Genomic DNA, 24,589 nt, shown 5'->3' with positions numbered 1-24,589 from the left:
TGATTTACAATATTATATGTGTCAGGTGTGCGACATAGTAGTTCATAATTTTCAAAGGTTATATTCCATTTATAGTTACTATAAAATATTGGCTGTATTCCTGTGCTCTACAATATATCCTTACAGCTTATTTTATTCTGAGTAGTTTGTACCTCTTAATCCCCTAGCCCATCTTGTCCCTTTCCTCTTCCCTCTCCCTCTGGTTTGTTCTCTGTATCTGTGAGTCAGTTCAGTATTGTTCTTACAGGAACTTAGCCATTTTTGGACAGGGGTCAGATAGGAATCTTCAACCTGCACAGTGGAAATGCAGTTTGTTAGCCAGTTTGAGTCCTTTGAGCTCAGAAGCTTCCCATGGTTGTTTAGATCACAGAACCATTCAGTATGCAAAGACTTGCTTCTTTTCTTGATTAGAAACTCCTTATTGACTACATTTACTGGCAATCCAGAATATGCTGTTGATTGGTCTTATGCTTACTCTTCAGGTTACACTGGGAAGGTGAGTGAGCTGCAGTTCACCCTGAAGGTGAAGTTTTGGCCTTTTGAACTAATTTTTTTCCCCTCAGGTGTGGACTAAGCATAAATGTAGTTTAGAAGCTAAAAATCAGATCTACTTTAAATAATTCTCAAAGAAATGATCTGTTGGTTGGGCGCAGTCACTTATGCCTGCCTTCACCTTGCAAGTAACACACTCAGATGGTATATGTATTCGTATGCACCACTTTTCATTCCTAGTGAGAATGTGCTTTGTGGCTTGGAATGACAGTATGGAGGTAGTGTCAGATTGCTGTTATGTTTCTTTGGCTGCAGATTCTCCTTGCATTCCAGGGTTGAAAGTACGGAGCTCTTTTCTTTTTCTAAAAAAACAAGACATTGTGGAATGAGACCACTGGTATGTTGTTTTTCAGGGAGAGCTTGAATGTTTCAGCTTCCCACTTGTTTCCTGAGATGTAGATTTGAAGGATTATAACCTAAAGCAAAGACTCTCAAAATTGTAGGTTATAAATCATAAAATCACCTTTTCACCCCTTAGAAGAAGTTAGTCTCTACTAGGAGTTAGTGATAGTTCAAGGCCTCTCACAGATACCACATCTCATCATGGTTGTTCAACGTATTGGGCCTCCACTGAGAATCTAACTTCTTATTTTTTATGTTAATTGTAAACACTAACTAACTAACTCACAATTTGTTTTCCAGAACCACTTTCATAGGGTACTTTTACAGAACAGCAAACAGCTAAGGGCTATAGGCAAATGTGTAGACATACTATCCACTCTTCTCGGATGTTTCTTTGTATTACACCTTTTGATTTTATTCAGCCTGCTTTGAGTTTCATGACAGCTCAGTTTTCCAAGAAGACTCTTAGTTACAGAGTACATAGCAGGCTGCCCAGGCTCTGAAGGGTATATCTCTGTCTCCAAGAACAAGCTCTTCCTGTAGCCTGAACCATCTTAGAGAGACGGGGTCCGTGTGTGATTGGGAGGTGGTGAGTACAGTCTTTAGTAGCCAGTTTTTCTGACCATTTTGGTCACTTTTATGCACTAGTGACTTGGTTCTTTGCTCTCTCAGGTAAATATGCCGAGGACATTTTTGGAGAGCTCTTTACTCAGGCAAATACTTTTGCCTCTCGGGTAAGCTCCCTTGCTGAGAGGGTCGACCGCCTACAAGTTAAAGTCACTCAGCTGGATCCCAAGGAAGAAGAAGGTAAGGAAGCTGAGATCAGCATTTGCAGGCTCTGCTGAGCAGTTGCTTAGAATTTTTTCCCCTGATTTATAAAAAAGTGAGGGGGGAAATCAGAGAGACTTATGGAGTTCTTCTTTGAAATGACACAAACCCGGGTGATGTGAAGAAACCTTTTCATCTCTCCCACACCTCCACACACTCCCTTTCTCCAATTCCCTCTTTCTCAAATTCCCCTTCCCCCCCAGTCGTGTTTTGCTACCATAAAAGTACTTGGAAGATTCAATCCTCCTAAGGAGGGGCCTGCTAGATCTGGCCACATAGTAAACCTTTGTGTTGCCTCATTTTGTTCAGTCATGAAATGGCTGGGCTGCTGACAGCCTTGTGGGGCTTCCCCAGAGGGGGAGAAGGAAAAAAAAAAACCTGGCTGCAGACAGCCGCAGCCAAGAAATGCAGCAGCTGAGGCCTCTCTGGCTGGTGTGACTCAGTGTTTGCTCGGATAGCCTGTCGTCCATTTTCTAATGTCTTCCGTCTTCTTTCAGTATCACTGCAAGGAATCAACACCCGAAAGGCCTTCAGAAGCTCTACTGTTCAAGACCAGAAGCTCTTTGACAGAAACTCTCTCCCCATACCTGTTTTGGAAACATATAACACCTGTGATACTCCTCCACCTCTCAACAATCTTACCCCTTACAGGTAACCTGGCTAGCTTCTCCCCTCTTCAGCCTGTGGCTAACAACACTAGATTGTCTTTTTAAAGATATTGTGTACATCAGAGGATTGTATCAAAAAGCGTACTACCTACCCCAGAGTTGCTTGTGGTAGAAGAAGCTAACATTTACCATATAAACAGGTGTTATTATTGTTTGGTTTCTGAAACTCATATATGAGTGAATACAATATATAATATTGAAAGTTTGCTATAGCATTTATGCTGCAGAGTTTAATTTGGTATAAACCAGGTCCATCTTGGACTCCATCCAAGGAATTTAGTTATTATAGAACCAAAAGGACTTTGTTACAAGGCAGTTCTATAGCTTGCATCCCAGGGGCAACATTTTAGCAAGGCTCCCACTTACTCTGAAACCACTAGATTACCAGATGTTTGGGCGTGTTAGTGGGGCCAGCCTTGTGGACTGGCTTCTCTGGGCCCTGAAGGTCCTTCCAGAGCCTAAGGAGTACTTGGCATTCTTCCAAATGAGTGTCATTCACTTTGTTTTGAACATCCTTTCAGCATTCGCCTGTGAAAGGACCTATGGTGCTATGGCTGGACTTGAAAAAGGCAGCCTTATAGACAGCTTACAGCCCCTCCCCTCTAGTGGTCTGGTCTGGTAGCGTTATCGTGCAGAAAACTTCCAAGCAGGGACAGAAAGCGAATATTTATCTTGCTCGCATCCATAAATATCTTTGGAACAGGTAAAAGTAATTACAGATTGCTGGAGGCAGATGTCTTCTGTAGACATGGGTGTACTGCAAAGTAGACTGTGTGTGTGTATGTGAAATCCAAGGACACCCACCTGATCCCGAGAGCCAGATAGGAACATGGCCACTTCTCACACAGATGCAGAGAAAGTACGCGGTACCTATCCTTTGTTATTACTGTGTGAAATTATGTCTGCCCCTTGGCTCTCAAAGGGGCCAGCTAACACAGCAGGGCAGAGATCTGACTCTGCATCGTCCATCATTGAGTCTGGTTGGATCTGGGCAGAGGGTTTGTAGGAGAGGAAGGGATTACACACTTGATAATATTGAATGGAGTATGGTAAGACGAGTATATTTTTCAGCTAATGTTGGGTATTTTCCTTTTTAACATTCTCGTCTCAGTTTTCTGGATTTAGCCTAACAGAAACGAGTGATGTGGCTAACTCAGAACAAGATTTAATATAAAAATCATTAGTGCTTGATTAGAACTGGTTTCTGTGTGTTGTGATAAGATTGGAGGTCAGAAAAGAATTACCTTTCCAATTCGTTTTAGTTCAGAATAGTGTTAAAATAACTGTCCATCCCTAAATGCATGCTTTCTGAAAAGTGGGAGAGACTTAGCCATGCCACAGTTCAGGATTCCAGCCAAGGTCATTGAATCTGGCGGATGACCCTTACACTGACACTCATCAGCTCACCCTGTTCTTCTGTCACAGCCACTGAGAGATGTTCATTAAATCTTGTGGTCACAGACCAGCTGGCCGTCTCCTCACTGGGGCCCTCTTGTGGTTGGGGCGTGGGGGGCGGATGCTGAGCTCTTGTAGGTGAAGTGCTTTGGTTGCCTGTATTTACAGAGGAATGACAGCTGCACACATGATACACATTCATGCGTGTACATGCAGACATCTGTACACATGTGAGGCTGTGCATGTGCACACAGGTTTCGGGAGGGCGGAAGGCCATTAATGCTTGCTGGAGAGTCCTGGGCAATTGATGGTGGTAGGGGAGCCAGTGGCAGAAATCCCATCTGATGTGCCAAGATATCAGAATGTCCTCGGGGAGATGTCTGCGGCCCCGGAGATCATTAGACATAATCAGGATCCCTGCTGCTATTCTTGTCCTAACCATGCAGATTCCTCCACCAGGAATTGAAAGTAAGGCTAAGGTTCGTAAAAAGCTAGATAAGTAAAGAGGTGCCATGCCATTCAGGGGCTTTGGAACGCTGGTATAGAGGAGGAATTGTGCAGTCGATTTGACTTCTTGATTCCTCAGTGTAAAAACTGCTAACTGGTAGGTGTTTGGAATATTGGATTTGGTTGGGAGCTCATCTGTCTACTGACAGCTACTTGTCTTCATTTCTATCCCAGGGATGACGGGAAAGAGGCACTCAAATTCTATACAGACCCTTCGTACTTCTTTGATCTTTGGAAGGAGAAGATGCTGCAGGACACCAAGGATATCATGAAAGAGAAGAGAAAGCACAGGGTGAGGGGAAAGGGGCTTCTGTTCTCACATCAGTAGGCACGATTGTGGAGGGGGGATAAAAAGGAAGCCAGTCTTATGTGAAGTAATCATTCTGAGTGGCTGCTTGCTTGGATGCCAGGTAAGACTCTTAAAAAAATGTGTCCACTCCAAGCACAACCAAGATGAAAGTATAAATCACACCAAAAATGTGTTTGTTCCCCCCAGTGCTATTAACAATTGAGTATATTCAGGCTGAGTTTCAGAAATTGACTTTTCTATTCACCATTTATTTCTCTTGCAATTTGCACCTGACTCTGCTGGACACTCGAGCTAGGCTAGTCCCTTCCACGCCAGCTTTGCAGCTCATTTCTTGGAGATCAGCACAAGGCTCTGCAGCGTTTGCTTTGCAATGGGAGCAGTTTAACACCTTGACTACTGGTTGGGCGGGGCAGGGGTGGGGGCATAGGCCTAGTTTTGGTGGAGATGCTCCCCTCCCCTTAGACTCCCAGTGATGTGTGAGCATATGACCTAGCAGTTGCAACCTCACAATCCCATTAGCATGGCTGCTGGGAGGCCTAAGAGAGCACCGGGGACTAGTGCAGCTGCACAGGCTGAAGAATCCATCAGTTGTGTGGGTTTGTTTTTTAACTGTTTCCTTATCTCTGTTCCAGATATCCATGGCTGTCATTATTTCTCTTCTCTCTTGACTGACCTTTGTGGCATAACGAATAATAAATAGCTATTTATTAACTTCCTAACATTTAGAGTTGCTCAAAAACATGAATGAATTACCCAGAAAGATGGTAGATTTCCATTGCTACAGGTATTTGAGTATGGGATTGAAGAAATGTGTTTGAGCCCAGGAGGTGGTTTGGATTAGATGACCTCTAGGTCACTCTAAACCCAGCAATTTTGTAAGTTCTGTGGTTACTGTATGCTGTCTAGGCAGATTATCTCTAGGGTTATATCCATGAAGTTGGGTGGAATTTTAACGAAGAACTTTCGGAAATGTTTGTTAAGCTTTTCTGTTTCTTTTCATTATAGAAAGAAAAGAAAGATAACCCAAATCGAGGAAATGTAAACCCACGTAAAATCAAGACACGTAAGGAGGAGTGGGAGAAAATGAAGATGGGTCAGGAATTTGTGGAGTCCAGAGAAAAGCCTTCTCGGTGGGTACTGCTTTTGTCCTCTTGGTAGCATTCCTTGAAGGGTCTGCGCAACTGGGGGCAGCAGTCTGACAGCTCTGGTGTGATACCTTTCGCACCCCCGAAGTCTGGCTGTTTGGCTTAAATCAATACCGCTGCTAATCAGCTACTTTAAAGTACCTCCATCTGGTGAATAAAATTTGCTAAAAATAAGAAAAAAAATCTAGAGGCTCAGCAGTTTAAATACGGTGACCAGAGTGGTCTGGAAAATAAAGCCCATGGCTTCTAGTGCCCTTAGGATGTCTGAGGGCCTCAAAGGAAAGACTAGAAAGGGAAGAAAAGTGATCTTAGGAGTCCTTTGCCTTCAGAGCATTGATTCGAAGGTCATGACTAAGAACTGGACATTTCATGGGAGTAGGGAATGCCAGGCAGAGAATTTGTGCACATCACCAAAGCAACTTTTCAGTCAGCCTTTGTCAGTCTCAGGAGAGAGGCTGGCCAAGGGACTGAAAGCAGACCTCAGAGACAGTGTGGGAAAGGTCGTGCGGCCAGTACTGAGGCTATATATCTCTGTGGAGAAATAGTAGATGTCAGTCTGACCCCATTTCCCAATACCAGATCACACTAGAGGTTTAAAGTGGGGGGATGGGGGGAATGGTTTGAAAGCTTGGTTTGATGCTTATCCTGGTGTCCGACCTGTGTGACATTCAAAGCCAAGTCACCGAGATTGCCTGGCATAAACGTCGCCCTGGTTTTTCCCCTAAATACCTTGCATCCTGGCTGTGGGAGAACCATGCCAGCCCATGCTGGGTGTCTAGGAATGATAAAAGGAAACAGTTGAGTTGTTCTTGCTTTTAGGAATAATTCTACCATGAAATTCTTGACTTTTAGAAATCTTGACACTTCTGACACTTGTTCTTCCCAGATTAAGAGATTTGTTTTAAAGAGTGATGAAGATGGTGAGAGGAAAAAAGTTAACCTTTCTACAGGGGAATCAGCCCTGAGGGTACCTCCATTACCTTCACCTCCTAATAAAAAGGGGCCATTTTGTTCCATGATCTCATCCTGTTCAGACAGGCCCTTGTCATAGGAAGGCTCAGTGATTCTTAAGACCAGCAGTTGTGTGTTCAGAATGCCAACCAATTGTTACGGGTGTGTGTTTGTGTGTGGTGATCCTGCTCTCCGAGAGGTCTGGGATCCGGCTGCGGGGCTGTTCTGCGTGGACGTGCTGTTGGGAACCTGTAAAGAGACACTGCAGGGCTGCAGGCCTTGGGGGTTTTCTATGTCAGAGCATCATTTGATTTAGTTAGTTTCCTCCAACTCTGTTTTCCCTGGGGTCTACTTTAGATGAGTTCCTTATAACCCAACAGTGGTGTAAAGAAGGGGGAGGTAGAACGGAACAGGCCACACTTTGTTAGCTGCTGCCTGGTGTGTTCCTGCTTGTGTGGAAGTTTGTTGCTGTTCACCCAGAGTGAATTCGCCCATGGCCCAGTGCTATGAAGGACAGGTGTTCATGAGGCCAGCTCTAGCACCCCACTTGAATCAGCAGCTTGGTTTGTGAGATAAGAGACCACATCCAGCTACCACATAGCAACTTGCATTTATCCTCAGCTTGGTTTTGCAGTCAAATGCCTCCTTGGCCTTTGAGCACTCCAGAGGCTTGCCGACCTCAAAACCAGGCTCTGTGCCAGTCACGTGTTTGTAGCTCACTAGCCTTGGGGCCTGGCTTTGCCCTTTGCCGCAAGACAGACTTTGGGATTTGGGTCTGGGCTGCCCCTAACATTTGGGAGAGAATTTCAAAGAACTGCTGGATGTGACAAGGCCAGCACTAGGAAAGGAACAGCATGATTTTGATAAGCTGGGTTGAGTCCCATTTTTACAGACAATCCAACAGAAATATCTGGGAGAGGGGAGGGGTAGATTGGGAGATTGAGATTGACATATACACACTACTATGTATAAAATAAATAACCAGTAAGGACCTACTGTGTAACACGGGGAACTCTACTCAGTACTCCATAATGACCTATATGGGAAAAGAATCTAAAAAAGGGTGGCGATATATGTGTGTGTGTAACTGATTCACTTTGCTGTACACCTGAAACTAACACAACATTGTAATTCAACTATACTCCATTAAATTTTTTTTTAAAATAAAATAATTATAACTACAGCAACTTGGAGGGGTAGAAATATCTGGGAGATATTTAGCAATAGAATATTTAGTACTAAAATAAAATTTCAGTACAACAAAAACTATATGGGAAATACACTAATTTTATTTCTCCCTAATAGCTTTTGTATCAAATGCATTTTTGTGGGCTCTTTTAGGAAAGCAAGAGAGTATCACTCAGGCTTTAAATAACAATTTTGGCATTGGGTTCATTATCAGGTATCCACCCACCTTGGTGTACCAGAATGGCAGCATTGGCTCTGTTGAGAATGTGGATGCAGGCAACTACCCACCACCACCACAGTCAGACGCCATGTCTCCACCTTCTCCTTCCTTCTCTGAGGACAACTTGCCTCCCCCACCAGCAGAATTCAGGTAAACAGTGGTATCTCTTCTATTTACTCTGGGTGGTTAAACTCTCAAGAATAAAGTAAAAGTTCCAAATCCAGGCCAGGACCACTAAAGTAACTCCAGACAAGTGAGTCAGGATAATAGAAATAATTGATATTTATTGTCTGTAAGGTACCAGGCATTATGCCAAACACTATATGTGTTACTTAACCTCCATAAGAGTCCTCTTGAGATAGGTACCCATTTTACAGATGAGTAAACAGTGAAGCACAGAGGTCAATGAACTTACCTGAGATCACACTGTCAATAAGAAGCAGACTCATGATTGGAAAGCAGGCCAGTTTGACTCCAGAGCCTGTGTTCTTAACTACTGGCTACACCTGAACAGAGAGAAGTCACCAGCTTCTCTCTTGTTTTTTTTGCTTAGCTCTGACTCGGCGTGCAATAAAGTGGTATCATCTGCTGCTGTCCATAAAATACTGAATAATCTTTCTCCCTAGTTGTCTAGGGACCTAGTAAGTAGTTAGTTACCTTTTTCTCCTGTTGCCTCTGCTCCATTTCACTGTGGATAGAATCTCCAGAAAGAATGAAACAAAAGAGAAAGAGATGAGACTTAGGATCTGACCATTTTGATATTTGTCAGTGTCCCTGGCAGAGGTGTATACAGGAAGAGTCAGCATGTAATGGCTGGAAAGGGGAGGGATCTGAGGAGTGTTCGATTTCAGTGTTTCCTGAGGAAAAATAGTTACTTTTCTTTCTGATGCCTAACAAGTGAGAGCTTTGAAAGGTACATTTGTCTCCTTGGACACTGTTTAATCGGAGACTGGATGTTGAAGACCCTTCCCATGGAGACCTATAACCGTGCTGTCACCCTCACCCCCCGCCCCATTCCTGGCGTCTGAAACCATTAATCCCAAATCTCCTTCTGCCTCCCAAATCACTTCCTGCTGATGGCTGTGTCGGATGCAGTAAGGCTCCAAGGTCTGTGGAAAATTCCAAGATGGATGCTTTCCTAAGGAGTAGCTGTTAGTGCAAGACAAACACAAAGGTGGAAAAAGAGGCCCTTCAGCCTCACGCATGGCCTGAGACCTCAGTGCCGCAGGCCCGACCCAGGCGAGGTGAGCCTTAATGCTCCCTCAACTTGGGTCAGGTCTGGCGGCACATTCATTTCCTGTCTCTGCTGACCCTCAGGCCCTCATTCTCTCTCAAGTTTTTCCACAGGAGCACTGAAGGTGCATTCACCTAAATCTGTACCCCGGTCAGGTTTGCCTAGCTTGGTTTGGGTTTCCTGCCCTCACAAGATCTGGTGAATGTTAATAGCCTATGGAATGGAGCCTGGTGGGTGGTGCTGTTTGAATTTTTATTTCGGTTCGTTCTTACATGGCTTATTAGTCCTGACTCCAGGATTGAGTTGACCCTTCCTCTTAGAGGAGGACTCAGGAGGGCGCCTTCCCTTGCAGAGCTGAAAGGTTTGAGGGGGGCCTAAGAGATGGTCTTGGCCAGCCTTACCTGTTAAAGAACTGCTAAGTCTACTTTTTTTCAGGCAGTATTTCTCAATTTCTGCTTCTATTCTTCTGCTGACGGGAAGCTCATTATCTTACAAAGCTGCCCATTTCAAGGCTGGGGATTTCTGACCATCCCCAGGTTGTTCTTTCTGTTTGAGCCAAAATGAAATGATACTGTCAACTAGAATGAACCCAGGGTAATCGATAGCTTAACATAAAGGTGGGTGTTTGCATCCTGAGAGTGATCGTGGGTCTTTTTTTTTTGTCCTTTCAGCTACCCGGCAGACAGTAACCAAAGAGGGTCTGGCGTAGCTGGACTCAAAAGGTCCAGTGTGGTCAGCCCAAGCCACCCACCACCAGCTCCTCCTCTGGGCTCTCCGCCAGGCCCCAAACCCGGGTTTGCTCCACCACCTGCCCCTCCGCCTCCACCTCCAATGATAAACACTCCACCCCCACCACCGCCTGGAGGATTTGGGTCTCCAGTGACCCCGCCACCACCTTCACCCCCATCTTTCCCGCCTCACCCTGATTTTGCTGCCCCTCCACCTCCTCCCCCACCGCCGGCAGTTGACTACTCCGCGCTGCCACCACCTGCCTTGCCCCAGCCAGCAGGAGGCGCGCCTCCGCCCCCGCCCCCGCCCCCTCCTCCAGGGCCCCCTCCACCCCCTTGCAGTGGTGCAGATGGCCAACCGGCTGTGCCACCTCCGCCACTTTCTGACACCACCAAGCCCAAGTCCTCCTTGCCTCCTGTGAGCGATGCCCGCAGCGACTTGCTTTCAGCCATCCGTCAAGGTAAACCCCCAGTGGTGGGTCCAGGATCATGACGCCTTGTCTGGGCAGCTGGGATGACTGACTGGAGGGTAGATGGGGGGCTCTGTGCCCTTCCAGGGCAATGGCTTTCGTTGGGTGGAGAGAGATTAGGACTTCAGACCTCAGATCAGTCTGAAGAAAGGCTTCACTCCAGAAATGCAGAGGTTTGTATTTCTTTCCAGCTTGGTTTAAAGTAAAGGCTTCTTAACCTAGGATCTTCAAACTCCTTGGAAATTTATGCTTTGTGTGTCCTTGTGTTCATTCTGGGCCCCAGAAAAAACAAGAATCAGTGTGTTGGAAGGTAATTCCTCATCTGGACTCAGACAGTCCCTGTCCTTCACTGTTTTGCCTTTCCTATCCTTCTGCGCGCTTCTCCCCTGCCTTCCCACCTCCTTCCTTCCTCCCTTTTTCCTCCTGTCTCCATGTCTCCTTCCTTTCACCCTGCCTTCCTCCCCTCCCTCACCATTGCCTTCCCTTCGTGGAGCATTTAGTCTCTGTCAGAGGCTGGTTCTGGTCCCAGGAGGCTAAAGTGGTTTCTTCTGTTTGATCCTCAGTGAACTGAAGGGTTGTCTAGAGGAGACAACCTCAGGCAGCTCAACTCCATGAAAATCGATGACTTTGTCTGACTGAGTGCCTGCTAGATGAGATATGGCGGCCACTCCTTACTCGAAGCCTTGTGAGAAGTACCATCCTCACCAGCCTGAGAGCGTGGGAGCCTGGAAGAATGGCAGGCTACCTTCAGATGCTCTTGTCGCACTGGGACCACAGTGTCATAAAGCCTGCCTGACTTCTCATCAGCTTCCCCCTTTCCCTTTTTGCTCTCCTCCAGCATCCTTCTTTTTAACTGTCCTTTCCAGTACCCACCTCCAGCAGGGGCTGCTCCCTCTTCCTCAGTTGTGGATGGATTCAGAGACTGACTCGCCTTCTTAACCCTTCTCTCTCTTTCCCCCACCAGGCTTTCAGCTGCGCAGGGTTGAGGAGCAGCGGGAACAAGAGAAGCGGGATGTTGTGGGCAACGACGTGGCCACCATTCTGTCACGTCGCATTGCTGTGGAGTACAGTGACTCGGAAGACGACTCCTCTGAGTTTGATGAAGATGAATGGTCGGATTAACTCTTCTGCCTGCTGCCTACTTCCTTTTTCTTTCTTTCTTTCCTACCTGCCTTCTTTGATGCCTACCCCAACAGTCCCATGGGGAAGAAAAGGGAGGAAAAAAAGAATTTCAAGGGGCCAGAGCCTTCCCTGAAGCAACCAAAGATATATCCCAAATGCTTCCTCCAAATCACCATGTAGTTCCCATCTCCCCGAGGTCGGGCCCCCTGGGGCTGCTGGGTTCAGTGGCTGCGATGTTCCCTTTTCCTTCAAGTGGCTGTTGCCGACTGAAGAGGAGGGAAGACCCCAAAGCACACTCCGTGGGTCGTGTCTGACGGAGTTGGTGCCTTCCCCCAGGAGCCACTCTCTGTGGTCGTCCAGAATCCTTCCCCTCAGCTGCTTTGCATAGTGCCAGCCATCTCCTGGTCCTGAAGCCTGCTGGCCCCTTTCCCGTGCACTGAGAGGGCGGAGCAGCCGCAGGCCCAGTGCCTCACCCCTCTGTCCTCATCCGCAGGGTGAGGCTGCCTTTTTCTAAGCCACCTCTGTGTCTAGACGCCCTTTATTCCAGGAGCCATCAAGCCCCTAAAGAAATGTCTCACCCCTCTCTGCCCAGAAACAGTGCCTTTCTGAAGGCAGGGGTGGTTGCCTGGCTTCCAGGCTCCCTTCCCTGAATGTGGTGTTCCCATGTCCCTTAAATACCCCTCCCTTGCCACCAGGTGCCTCCAAGCACCACAGCCTGGTTCTAACCTCTAGAACCCATGACCAAACTACCCTGACACCCAGGGATCTGAGCCTCTGCCGAGGTTAGGAGCCGAGCAGAGACTCGGAGCTGCAGGACTGGAAGAAGGCGGACGTCTTTGGGTTGAATGACACTGAAGCCTGGAGATGGGAAGTGACTTGCTCACAGTCACACCATTGGATGGGGACAGAGCTCAAGCCCGGAGTTCCTGATTCTGAGTCCCCTGTGCTTTATGGGACCAAATCGTGGGCACCTGCTAGATTCTGGGCTCTGCGCTGCTCCAGACCTCCCCGCAGAGGGGAATTCCAGCAAAAGGGCACAGGGCCTGCGCCAGGCCTGTCAGTGCTGCTCAGACCCTCGTGGGCGCTCTTGTCGTTGTTTGCTCCCCCTTTCCTGTCACCAGCCCAGCACCTGGCCTTGAGAGCTGCCCTTTTGGGGGACCAGAGGTAGTGAGAGGAGGAAGAGGGCAGGCAGTGTGACAGGTGCTGCTTTCAATTCCTCTGCATCTCCTTCCCCGTTTGTTTCCCCAGTTTAAGCATAGGTCCTGCCAACTGTAGAAACTTCAGTCCCTCAGGCTGGCAGCTGCTGCAGGTAGCTGCCTGGGGAGGTGGGGTGGGGAGGCCTGGCAGCCGTGAGGAGGGCTGAGAGGCAGGACAACTCTGGGTCCTGTTTCCAGCTCCCCTTCTCACTGCACCATGATGTTCCCTTCCTCCCTCCTCACTTTTTCCCCAAGCTAATACACAGGTGCTATTCTTGAGAAAAAAAAGCTGGTCCGCTTTGGCCAGCAGAGAGGTTTCTTCTCTTCTGTTGTGTAGCCTCTTAGGCTGAAACCGGCTTTTCCTGGCTTCTCCAGCTCTCCGAGCGCTGAAACAAAGACAAACAGGATCTGTCTCCCCCCAGCGCAGCACATGGTTCTAGTCATTGCCAAAGCCCTCACCAGCCCCTCCAGCTCTAGGAGAGCGTGCAGTCATGGGGACAGAGCTGTTGAGAGGCCAGTGTGCCCGCCTGTCTCCCCAGATAGGGCGCCTTGGGCGCAGGGCGGGCACTAGCCTCCTGCGCTGAGAGGGCCAGCCGGTGTGCACCCCTGCCGTGCCTCCGGAAGCTGAAGGTGCTTTCTTCAGAACTCTGAAATGGCTGTTGAAGGTGCCCCCAGCTGTCGCCCAGCAGTGACCAGAGCAGCAGGCAGAGGGCAGCGGTTCTCCCAAATAGGAGTCCTGGGGCCTGGCCAGGCCAGGCCAGGGTTTGGGCCTAATGGCTTTGACTGAATTACCCCCATCCCCCTCCTTTCCGGAAAAGGGGGAGCCAGCACTGTGCGCGAATCATCCTGCTCTGACCTTGAAGGGGGCGGTGTTGGCCTGGCTTCTGGAATGGACAGAGCCCGCCGTGGAAGAGGGCTGGGGGCAGGAGGTGGTGGGGAGGGGCACTGCCTGCGGAAGGTAGGATTAGATCATTAGCTCAGTGACCTCCTAGGGTTTCGATGTGCTGTGTTCTCATCCTACAGCTGGTTTGGTAATGATCTGCAAGTCCCGGAGAGCAACAGCACAGCTCTGCCTGACGCTCTCATTAAAATCTATGCAGCCAAGCTCGGCGCTTTGTAGCAGCCGGCCTTGCGAAGCTTTCTTAGCTCGGGGGGCTGGGGACCCAGTCAGCCGAGAGGCCCTCTGGGCTCTACTTATGCATATGTGCACCAAAAAAAAAAAAAGCTTCTTTAAACCCAGAGCCCTTTAAGATGATAAAGGACCCTGTGCAGGTAATTGTGTGTCTTTGGAATCCTGTAATTGTAGAAAGCCAAGTTTAGTGATTATTTAAACAGGGCTGAGGCTGGTGAGGGTGTGGAGCAGTGGGCCCTAAGGACTCTGAGGGCTGAAGGCAAGGAGCTGCCTCCCTTCCCTATTCTGCCCAGCCCAGGGGACCTGCCCCCATTCCTGTGGCCCAGGGGCCCAGCTTCCAGTCGGCAGTGTCAGAAGTGACTTGTGGCTCTGCCTTGGTTGTGAGATGAGTACATTCCAAAGGAGCAGCCACGGGGAGGGGGCAGGCTCAGCGATCCCTTGGAGGCTCAGAGCAGCTGGACCGAGCTCCAGCTCGCCTTCAACGGAAGCTCGCATGCCCCTTAGAAACGACCCTGGCCAATGTCACCGCAGAGCCGAGGCGGTGTTGTCAGGGCTAATGTGAAATCTCTTCCCGTGGCGCCGATCCTCCAGCTCTGCAGCGCCAGCTCGGACAGATTGAGGTCTCTGTGGCTTTGGTGACCCTGCTTAAGCATTCCCACCGTGTCCCAGCTCTGCTGTCTGCCTGCCTCCCACTGCAACCCCCCCTCACCTGGCTTGGGGAAGGGGGCAGTGCCCCAGGGCTAGGGGCTTTTGCTCAGGAGAGATGTCAGGCTTCCTGGGGTCGTCAGGCTTTGAGCTCTACCAGGGTCCAGCTGACCTGGGATACCAGGTGTTGCCCAGAGATGCACCTCATCCTGTTCCTCAGGAAGGGCTAGGGAGCAATTTTGTTATTGTATTAACTTTATTCAGTTAACTCACTTGAGAAACTAACCAATTTTTACTTTCTGTCTAGAATGATGTATGTGTAGGAGAGTGAGCCGTAATGCTCCCAAAGTGCCTTGTTTTCTCTGATATAAATATATTTATAAGGACCTGGTCCGGTGGATTATTCTTGGGTGTGTTTGCCACATGAAGATGTTAGGGACTGGGCTTGTATGTCGTGGGGTACGGTCTGAAGATGGGGCCCCTTCCCCTGAAGATGGGACAGGAGCTGCAACTGAGATCTGAGCAGTGGGGCTGAGCCAAACCCCTGAAGTGACCCTTTCCTCTTCCCCCTGCTCCTCTCAGGTCCTTAGAAGAGAAGGACATCCAGTTTTTCAAAGTCCTATGCCTCCAAGCCTGGTCTCACTTGAATCCCTGCCAGGTTCATGTGTGTAGCACATTAGCACCCCAAGTGACCTGAAGATTCTATGTAATTGTTTTATGTATACTTTCAAATACATAAATGCCAACATTTTAAATAATTTGATGAAAGTCTTTGTAACCACGCGGCCACCTCTGGGTGTGTGTGTGTGTGTGTGTGTGTGTGCCTGTGTGCGTGCGTGAACTCATATATGTGTAATGGGGAAGCAGTTCCAAGGGGGCGACACTGATAGCCACAGGTGGCGGCCAGAGCTCCAAAGGGAGGTCGGTGTGGGTGGGCCCTGAGGGCGGGGCCTCTGCCTCTGGCTGGTGCGCCCTGTGCGGGAGGTGGGGGTGTTGATTTAGGAGGAGACCCGTTGGGGGACGTGGAGGCTGCCTCAGCTGGCTGAGAGGGGTGTGCTGAGGGCGGGGGTGGGGGGGCGCCTCACATCAGGCAGGAGAATGCTGATGCTGCCTGCCAGCATCTGGCCGGCATCTTGTCTGCCTCTCAGACCCCAGCAACTTACCTTAAATAGAACGACTTACAATGGAATCCGATAAAAGGGTTAGCCACCACACGCCCCCTCTCTCTCCTGCCTGGGAAGGCGACAGGTCTGGGTTTCTCTTCTGACCCTAAAAGAATGACCTACCCAGGAAGCAACGGTTGTTCCGAGCACAGCTGCTGCAAGTAGCTGTCCCCGGGGGTAATTGATGTTCTGAGCCCGGCAGACGGTGTGGGGCGGCCCCCGGGAGAGGGGTGGGAGCTGGGTTGGTGACTCGGCTGGTCACGCCTGCTGTTGCGAGAGAGTCACCCACTGGCATCCCAGGAGAGGGGGCAGAAGTTCTGAATCGTCAGCAAGTGCTGTGCCAGCCACTCTGAGCTCATCGCTGGGGGTGGGGGTTCGGAGGAGGGGGCGCGGGAACCGGCTGGCTCCGGCGGAGCCCCTCGCCCCACCCTCCTGCCCAGGCCTGTGTTTAGTCAGCACTTGGCTTCCCGAGGCCGGTGACTGACAGGCAGCCAGACGCCCGCCCTGGGAGAAGACAAAATGGTGGTGTCGGGAGCCGCCCTTGCTGGAGAATTGGAGGGAAGGAATGTGGTTCTGGGCAGCTGTAAGTCTGACTTAAATTCCAGCTCCTCCACTTGGGAGTTTCAGCTCTCCGGGCTAGTCGTGAGAAGAATGCACATTCAACTACTACCTGCCCGAGACTCACTCAGTTCAGTTCAGTCGCTCAGTCGTGTCCGACTCTCAGCGACCCCATGAATCACAGCACGCCAGGCCTCCCTGTCCATCACCAACTCCCGATCGCCGAAGAATTGGTGCTTTTGAACTGTGGTGTTGGAGAAGACTTGAGAGTCCCTTGTACTGCAAGGAGATCCAACCAGTCCGTTCTAAAGGAGATCAGTCCTGGGTGTTCATTGGAGGGACTGATGCTGAAGCTGCCCCAGACTGCCTATGCTTTAATTCACCAACCAAGGGTCTCCCACTTGACACTAAAGATTCAGAGAGGTTGAGTTGCCTAAGATCGTGTAGCCGACCAACAGCAGAGCCACAGTTCGCACGTGAGTCTCTCGTTTTCTGCCCACCACGCAACGTAAACCATTTTCAGAATCTCCATCGAGGATCATGGTCTTTGGTGTCAGGGGGTGTGTTAAAGGTTTTTTGTTGCAGACTGCCCTACCTACCTGCTGGTGCCTAGTTTTATAAGTGATGGTTAGTTTTGCTCTTGCTTTGAAATAAGTGAGCTGAACTGACCAATAGAGTTAGTTCCAGTGCCCTCAACTGCCTGGAACAAAGTGGTCTCCCTGAGTATGGGCAGGGGCTTCCAACAGACACAACTTCAGTATATGCACACACCTGTTCAGATGTGGGCATTTGTGCACTCGGACATGGAGACACGTGCACACAGAATCCTATCTTTGTGCAAACAAGGGCACAGAGCAGCACACAGTTACAGGCTCACAAACGCAAGCAGACCACACAAAGTTCTCAGGAGCCACCCCTCCTGTGCTGCCTCGGCCAGCTCCTCACTGCCCCCTCCTGGCCGCCTGGTGGCTAGGGCAACCTGGCACCACTTCCTGTAAGTGCAGCTCTGGGGTGGTTGTCAGCTAGTTCCCTCCTAGATCAGGAAGGTAGGAGCTGTCTCAGGTGCTCCCCAAAGCCAGCCTTAGCCCCGGGGGAAGTGTCTTGTGGGGTCTGAAGCTAGAGAACAAAAAAATAAGCCTTTCACAACCAAAAGAATCTCCCTGGTAGAATGCTCGGTACCATGGTGGCAGGCATTCTGCAGACACCTTCCCACTGCAGCAGGCAGGCATCCCCGCCCTTACCTGGGGGATTGTGCACACACCTGCTCATGCCCTGCATACGTATTTAAAGAGGAGGAGATTTCCTGGCTGAGAAGTCAGAGGCCAGGTTTTCTAGCTCCCACCTTGCTGCTCCCTCTGGGCCTCAGCTCCCTCTCCTGTTCAATGAGGAGTTGAACAGGATTATGTATTCTGCCCAACACCGACCCCCACCCCGCCACAACTCCAGTGTCTCATTGTCTTGGGAACTAACCTCTCCCAGACGTGTGCCTGAGTAAAGCGCATCCATAAAGATGAACCCATGGACTCCTCAGGCAATCCTGGAAGGATGGCCAATACCAAGCTTTTTATTTCTAGTTTACAGTTGAAAAGGCAGACACACAGAGAGGTACAGTAACTTACCCAAAGTCACACAGCAAGTTGGCAGCAGGCATGAAAGTAGAAACCCTCTGCTTTCCAATGCCCCTGGCTGTCTACAAGAAAACAGAACTCACTGTGGGCTCAGGCCCAGAGCCAAGGAGACAGGAACTAGAGAAGCAAAGCCAGAACCTCTGTCCTGTCTGGGAGCCCCAAGGCTGAGGAGAACCCAGAGGGAGTACTGGGCTTAGGTATTAGGCAAGTTCCACCACTCCCCACTCCCAAAACACACCCCTCTCCCTGTAGACTGCAGGGACTTCAAACTCCCTGTTCCTCCGCAAAGTCGGTGGCTGGTTGTGGGAGTTCTTCTTCTGTGGCTATTTGGGGGTCCATCACGGTAGGCACACACACGAATGGTGTGCACATACATGCCTGGACTCTCTGGGTGTGCATGTACAGGTGTGGATGTATGTTCTTCCATGCCTACAGGTGTACCTAGGTATACGCTCACAGGCATGTATGGCATGTAAATTTGTGTTTGCAAGCACGGATTCACGTGACACATTTGGGCATTTAGGTGAAGTGTGTTTGGATGTACATACAGCAGTGGTCTCTGTGTATCTGACAGGTGAATTGATGAACATGTAAGATTTTGATTAATGGGGTTTTTCCTGAGTGTATGTGGGTGTGTGCAAATGTTCACATGCATTTGTGTGAAGTGGGCTGGCGCACGTCCACCCACATGACTCGTGCGTCTGAAAGTGCGTGCAGTGAAGACTCAGGTGACTGGGTGCATGTGAGTCCTAGAGAGTGCCCCCCCCGGGGGTGTGATGCCAGTGCCCCCAGTCCTGGTACAGGGGCACCCTGCCTGGCTCCAGCTCAGCACTGGGCTCATAGCACCCCCGCCCTGCCTCGTATGCTATTCCCCAGACCCAACCTTCTTGGCCAATTTGCAGCCTCTCGCTCCCAGCTCCCGAGAAGGCCTGCAGCAAAGTCAAGGGGCTGGTGGCCAATTAGTGAGGGGGTTAATCAGGGATCCGGGGACCCCCGGGGGGGTGGGAAGCCAAGGGCAGACATTCGGGTTGGCAGGAGCCTGAGCTGCCTGTCATGAGGCTGGGGGGAGGGGAGACTGAGCTAGCAGGATGGTACTGGAAACCAAGGGTCTGCCTGTGAATTCATGATTGCTGAACACTGACAGTGAGGAACCTGTGTGACTGTGTGTACACTGTGTGCAAAAGACATGTGTGTACATGTATATGCACACGTACAAGTCCTTGAATGTAGCCTGTACGCACGTGTGTACATGACTGGTGCCATCTGTATGCACACAGGCAGTTTTGTGTCTGTATATACGTGGGTGTGCCGTGGTGTGCAGATGGCTCTGGGTATGCAAGCATGCCTGGACCTGTATGCACACATGCATATGCAAGGCCGCGTGTCTGTGCATGTGTATTTGTGCGGGGCATGTGCATACATTTAGGTGTGTGCTTCTGCATGAGAACATGTGCACCTGAAATTGACATGGTCTGTGTACATGTGAGATATCTGTGTGCACAGGTGTGCACACCAGTGTGCAGATGCGTGTGTCATACGCATGTGTCTGGAACCTGGACCCCCACGTGTGTGCCTGTGTGCACATGCCTGTGCACACACATGTCTCCGCATGTAGGGAGTCGCAGGATGTGGGACTTGCAGGTTTCAGGCTCCAGGAGAAAATCTGACAGATGAGACTTGCTGCAGCCCCCGGCCCCAGGAGCCTGTTTTCCAGCCTGCAGAAGCTGTGAGCCCGTGAACTCATCTTATATTAATAGCTGCTGTCTCTTCACTTATTGCAGGGAGAAGCAGTCTTGGCCCTGGTGGGGGCTGCCCCCTCCACAGGACCTGGGAAGAAGGGGAGGAGAGAAGGGCCCCAGCCCCACCCTAAGGCCTACCCCCGCTGGAAGGCAGGGTTCTGGGCCCCAGCCTTTGCCTCCTCCAAGCCAGGGAGCCCCCACTGCCCAGCTCACCCTCCTGGGCCTCAGTCACTGGGTGGGACCAGGCATGGAGCTGGACAACTGGCTAAGGCAGAGAGGCTGGAAGTCTTGGCTACTCCCCACCCTGAAAAACACAGACACACAGGCATACACGCACACATGCACGCACACGTGATGAGCAGCCCCAGGCTGAGAAGTCTGAGCCTGAAAGAGACACAGACGGCTTCAGTTTGAGGGGCAGACGTGTCCCTTCTCTCAGGGGCCCTCGGTTGGAGCTGGGACACAGCCTTCAGAGGCCCCTATTCTGATGAGGAAGGTAAAACTTCTCTGTAAATATTTACTAAGGAGAAGTGTAGCAAGGTGTATAAACTTCCTCTTCACAGCCACAGGAGGGCTGAGCCAGGGAGTCTTCCTGGAGGAAACACAGACTTAGGGTACAGGGAGGACCGGAGATGCCGCTGCAGAGTTCCAGGTGGAAGGAGAAGCCAGCGGACCCCGCCGCGCACACAGACCCCAACCCGGGGATGGGCTCAGACACCCTCATGTGGGCCCGGGACTCAAGGCTGAGACTGAAGATGCAGGCTTCCAGAAAAGTCTGAGCGCCACCTCACAGCCACACAGAGACAGAAGAGGAGGGTCTACCACAAATGAGGCTGGCCCTCCTGGGCCCTGGAGCCAGAAGCGAGGAGGGGGCCAAGAGCCAAGCCCACTGAGGATGGGATGAGCCCCTGGCCCTGCTCCTTCGGGACCTTGGTGGGTGCTCCTTGGGAGTGTGGCGAAGGCAGCCAGGAGGCCTGTTCCTACACTGCCCCTCCCAAAGGTCTAGGGGTGCCCTGCAGACCCCCAAAACTTTCTCTAGCCCAGGACAGGGCTCCCTGCCCTGGTTTCCTTGCTTGCTATTTCTGAGCTGCCCCTGACACCAATGCCCTCACCCAGAAAAGAAGCAGATTCGGGGTCACAAGGACGTGGTTCAACCCTCAGGTCAGCTCAGCTCTTAACTGTGTGACTTGAGGCAAATCAAATGTCACCTTCACTGAGGACTTTGAGGGCATCCGTATCTTTTTGTTACTTTTAGGCCACTTCATATCGCTTTCAGGATCTTAGTTCCCCAACCGGGGATCCAACACGGGCCCCCAGCAGCAGTGGATAAGCTGAACCCTAACCACTGCACTGCCAGGGAAGTCCCAAGGGGCACCCTCGTTTAAAGATTGCCTGCGCTCCTTGTTCCCCGTCTCTGAGGACATGTCACTCTGACATTATCATATTTTAGTTCCTCTCTTTATTACTGTGTCCTCCAGCTAGAACTTATGCTGCCCACAGGGACAGCAATGAATAAACAAAACTTCATTACACTCAGAGCCTCAACTTTCTCTTCTGTAAAATGGGGAAAGCAATAGTACCCCCTTCCCAAAAGGGCCATGGTGATGTTGTGGGAGATGTTTGGCATGGGAAAGGTGCTTCCTGACTGGGGACCTTTTTCCTAGGGACCTTCCAGGAAGGTGGGGAGAGGAGGTAAGCCTCACCCTGACCTGGTGGAGCCTCTCCACTTTGGGCCTGGATTGGCACTGTGTGTAGCTCAGCCCAGACCCGCCCTCCGCCAGCTGTGACCCTGCCCACTTCCCTTGGATTCCTGTGTCTACCATTGGGGAGGAATCTTAAACATCAGGCAAAAGCTCTCTGGCCAGGGAAAGTCTCCCCATCTGTGCAATAGGGGTGCTCTGAGGGCCCCACCTCCAGGCTTTGCCCATCTGGGTAGATGTGGGTTTGGGGTAGTCAGAGCTTCCTCTTCAGCCACACCCCAAACCTACTCCTGCCTGTACCTAGTGAACAAGTCCTTTTTCGATCCAAAACAGTGAAACTCAGAGTCCTGCCAAGTTTTGTCCTCAAATGCACGCAAGGGTACACACACACTTACCATCACTCACCTTGCATAGAAAAAAAGTCCTTCCAGCTCCTGAGTGAACAGACCCCATCCAACCACCTCCCAAAATGGGGCCACTGGCTCTGAAAATTAACCCCGACACAAGGCAGGGTCCAGAATGTCCTAAGCCTTTGGCTTGGGAAGGCAGGAGATGAGGGGGCATCGGCCAGGAGACAGTGCAGAGGGCCTGGGAACACATGTGCCTCTTTTGAATCCTGGCTCTACCATTTCCTAGCTGTATGACCTTGAGCTGACCACTGAATCTCCCTTGGCCTGTTTCCTGGTCTGTAACATGGAGAAGTTATTACCCGTGCCAGGGGGTGCTTGTTAGGCATAAGTGCGGTAACGGATGCAGAACACTTAATGCAGTGCTCAGCACACAGAGAAGACCTGTGAGTGGAGGAGGCTGCTGTTGGTAAGAACACCTGCCTGTCTTGAGCATATTCAGCATGCCAAGCCCCCAAACGAAAGCTAATGTAGGCAAGATGTGAGCAAACTAAACCCAAGGGGGTCTAGCACCAGGGGTTCTAGTCCTGGTGGAGGCGGGGCTCTTGTTTGGGGATGCCTGGGTCTGAACACAGGAACCCGTCAGATTGGCATCCTGGGGTGGGAGGTGTTACCTGCCAGCCATACCCCACCTGGGTCTCCAGTTTCTTGGATCCCCCCCATAGGTCCCCAGGCCTGGCCTAATCCTCCCATTCCAGGCTGTTACCTATCACACCCCACACCACTCCTTTCATGCACAGACAAATCTTACTTATCACAAAGTCATTTTTTTATTGAGGGTTGGGTCAGGAACAGGCATAGGGATTGCACTGGGGACCCTACCCCAGATGGCAGAGGGCTCAGGTGTTGGCTCGCACCCTGCCTCCTGTAGGGCACCGCAGGGTGAGACCTGACCCCAGGCTCTGGCTATGGTGCTGGACACCAGGCTGGAGTGGAGCTGGGGTTGCTTGGCCTGGTTCTGACGGCCGACACGGCTGCAGTTCCCCCAAAACGGCCACCAGAGGGCAGCCGGCCCCCAGAGCAGAGGAATTCTCGGTTTCTCAGGTGATGGCTTCTTAAAAAAATAAAAAACCAGAGGCTGGTGTGTTCCCCCTGCAAACCCGAGGGGGGCGGGCCTGGGGAGGAGGCTCTGGTTTCTATGATCTCTTCGATAAAAAGTAAGCAAAAATAATAACAAAATACGTGGTTTTTCTCTCTCCCTATTCCCCCCTTCTAGGAACTGAGGTCAGAAATGAGGGTGTTGGGGACTGGGAGTACCCTGGTATGGCCTGGATTTCAAGGTGTGGGTCTCTTTTTTTCCCCTTGACACCCATAAATAAATTCATAAATAAATAATAAATAGATATTCTCTTTGTATGTGCACATATATACAGATAAATCTTTCTCTTATCTAGGCAACGGAGTAACTAACCTCTCTCTTTAGCTCAGAAATGCAAAAGTAAAGTGACATGGTCAAGGTCAAGGGAGGGGGAAGGTCAGGGACTTGGAATGGCACTGTGAAACACCCAGCAGCCTACTGGAACTCCAAGCCCATCTGGGCTGTGGGATATTTCTGAGTTGGAACCCTGACCACCAGAACATTCTAGAACCATGGAGTCAGCTGGGCCCTGCAGGGATCTGAACAGAATCCTGTGAAACACCCAAAGTCCTAGAACTCCAGAACCAGCTGGGTCTTGGGGTGTGGAGCTGGGGGTTGGAACAAAGCCCTGGAGGACCTAACATTCTGGAATTCTGTAGTGATCAGGGCTGGAGGGTCACCAGGATGAGACTAGACATCACTGGGGGAGCGGGATCGGAAGAGCGTCTTGGAAGAGGAACAGCAGCAGCAGACAGCCCACAGCACCTTCTGCACATCCTGGTTGCGGAAGGCGTAGATGATGGGGTTGATCATGGAGTTGTAGGTGGCAGGGAGCAGGGTGAGATAGGTGTAGAGGGGTGGGGAGTGGGCATCGCCCAACAGGCAGTAGACGGTGAAGGGCAGCCAGCATGTGGCAAAGGCGCCAAGCACCACGGCCAGGGTGGCAATGCCCTTTCGGGTGGCCACATAGTGGGAGGCAGGCAGCAGGTGCCGCTGGAGGGCAATCTGCTGCGCATGGCGGCAGACGATGCGACAGATCTGGGCATACAGCTGCAGCATGATGCCAAACACCATGAAGAAGGCAACGGCCAGGACCACCAGATGGTTCTTGGAGAGTGGGTAGACTACGCCGCATGTGGCCCGGGCATCTAGGCAGTTCCAGGCCAGCACAGGCAGCAGCCCCAGGCCCAGCGCACCCCCCCACACTAGGGCCAGCATCACATAGGTCCGCGTCACTGTTGTCTCCGAGTAGTAGGTGAGTGCATTGTACAGAGAAAGGTAGCGATCAACGGTGATGGCCAGTAGGCTGCCGATGCTGGCAGTAAAGGCCATGGCCAGCACGCCAACCAGCACCAGGTTCATCACTGCCGAGCCAATGCAGAAGACAGCAGCAAAGTGCATGACCAGGCCCAGGCCCACCAGCAGGTCTGCCACAGCCAGGCTGCCCACTAGCAGGAACATGGGGGCACGGAAGGCGGGAGTGCCCACGATGATGGCCACCACCAGCGCGTTCTCACAGGACACCAGTGTGCCCGAGATGCACAGTACTACGTCCCAGGCCGTGGGGGAGGGCAGCGGTGCAGCAGGGCCTGTGGGCCCCTCTGTGGACCCCATGCTGCTCATGTTCACATTTCCAGGGCCAGCAGAGAGCCAGGCCAGGGGGCTGCCTGCACCCCACATCAT

The 24,589-nt window shown here is 50.9% G+C and overlaps 2 protein-coding genes across 3 annotated transcripts in view; one reads left to right on the top strand and one right to left on the bottom strand.

The window, feature by feature from the left end:
* The window catches only part of WASF2 (WASP family member 2), a 72,970-nt gene extending 57,579 nt beyond the window's left edge, over positions 1 to 15,391 (top strand). For both annotated transcript variants that reach the window (XM_055396965.2, XM_055396966.2), the window contains exons 3-9: positions 1,567 to 1,701; positions 2,220 to 2,373; positions 4,467 to 4,584; positions 5,608 to 5,732; positions 8,101 to 8,256; positions 10,012 to 10,529; positions 11,503 to 15,391. In XM_055396965.2, coding sequence (XP_055252940.1) covers positions 1,567 to 1,701; positions 2,220 to 2,373; positions 4,467 to 4,584; positions 5,608 to 5,732; positions 8,101 to 8,256; positions 10,012 to 10,529; positions 11,503 to 11,660 — 1,364 coding nt within the window. In that variant the 3' untranslated portion in view covers positions 11,661 to 15,391. The remainder of the gene's footprint in view (positions 1 to 1,566; positions 1,702 to 2,219; positions 2,374 to 4,466; positions 4,585 to 5,607; positions 5,733 to 8,100; positions 8,257 to 10,011; positions 10,530 to 11,502) is intronic.
* Positions 15,392 to 23,596: 8,205 nt separating this feature from the next.
* Positions 23,597 to 24,589, bottom strand: GPR3 (G protein-coupled receptor 3). Its single transcript, XM_055398599.2, has one exon. It carries the CDS (start codon positions 24,587 to 24,589, stop codon positions 23,597 to 23,599), a length of 993 nt encoding a protein of 330 aa, XP_055254574.1.

The sequence above is a fragment of the Moschus berezovskii genome, chromosome 2, assembly GCF_049115385.1.
Source record: "Moschus berezovskii isolate FMDL1 chromosome 2, NW_MosBer_1.0, whole genome shotgun sequence".
Classification (NCBI taxonomy): Eukaryota; Metazoa; Chordata; class Mammalia; order Artiodactyla; family Moschidae; genus Moschus; species Moschus berezovskii.
This window is presented reverse-complemented; position numbering and strand designations above follow the sequence as displayed.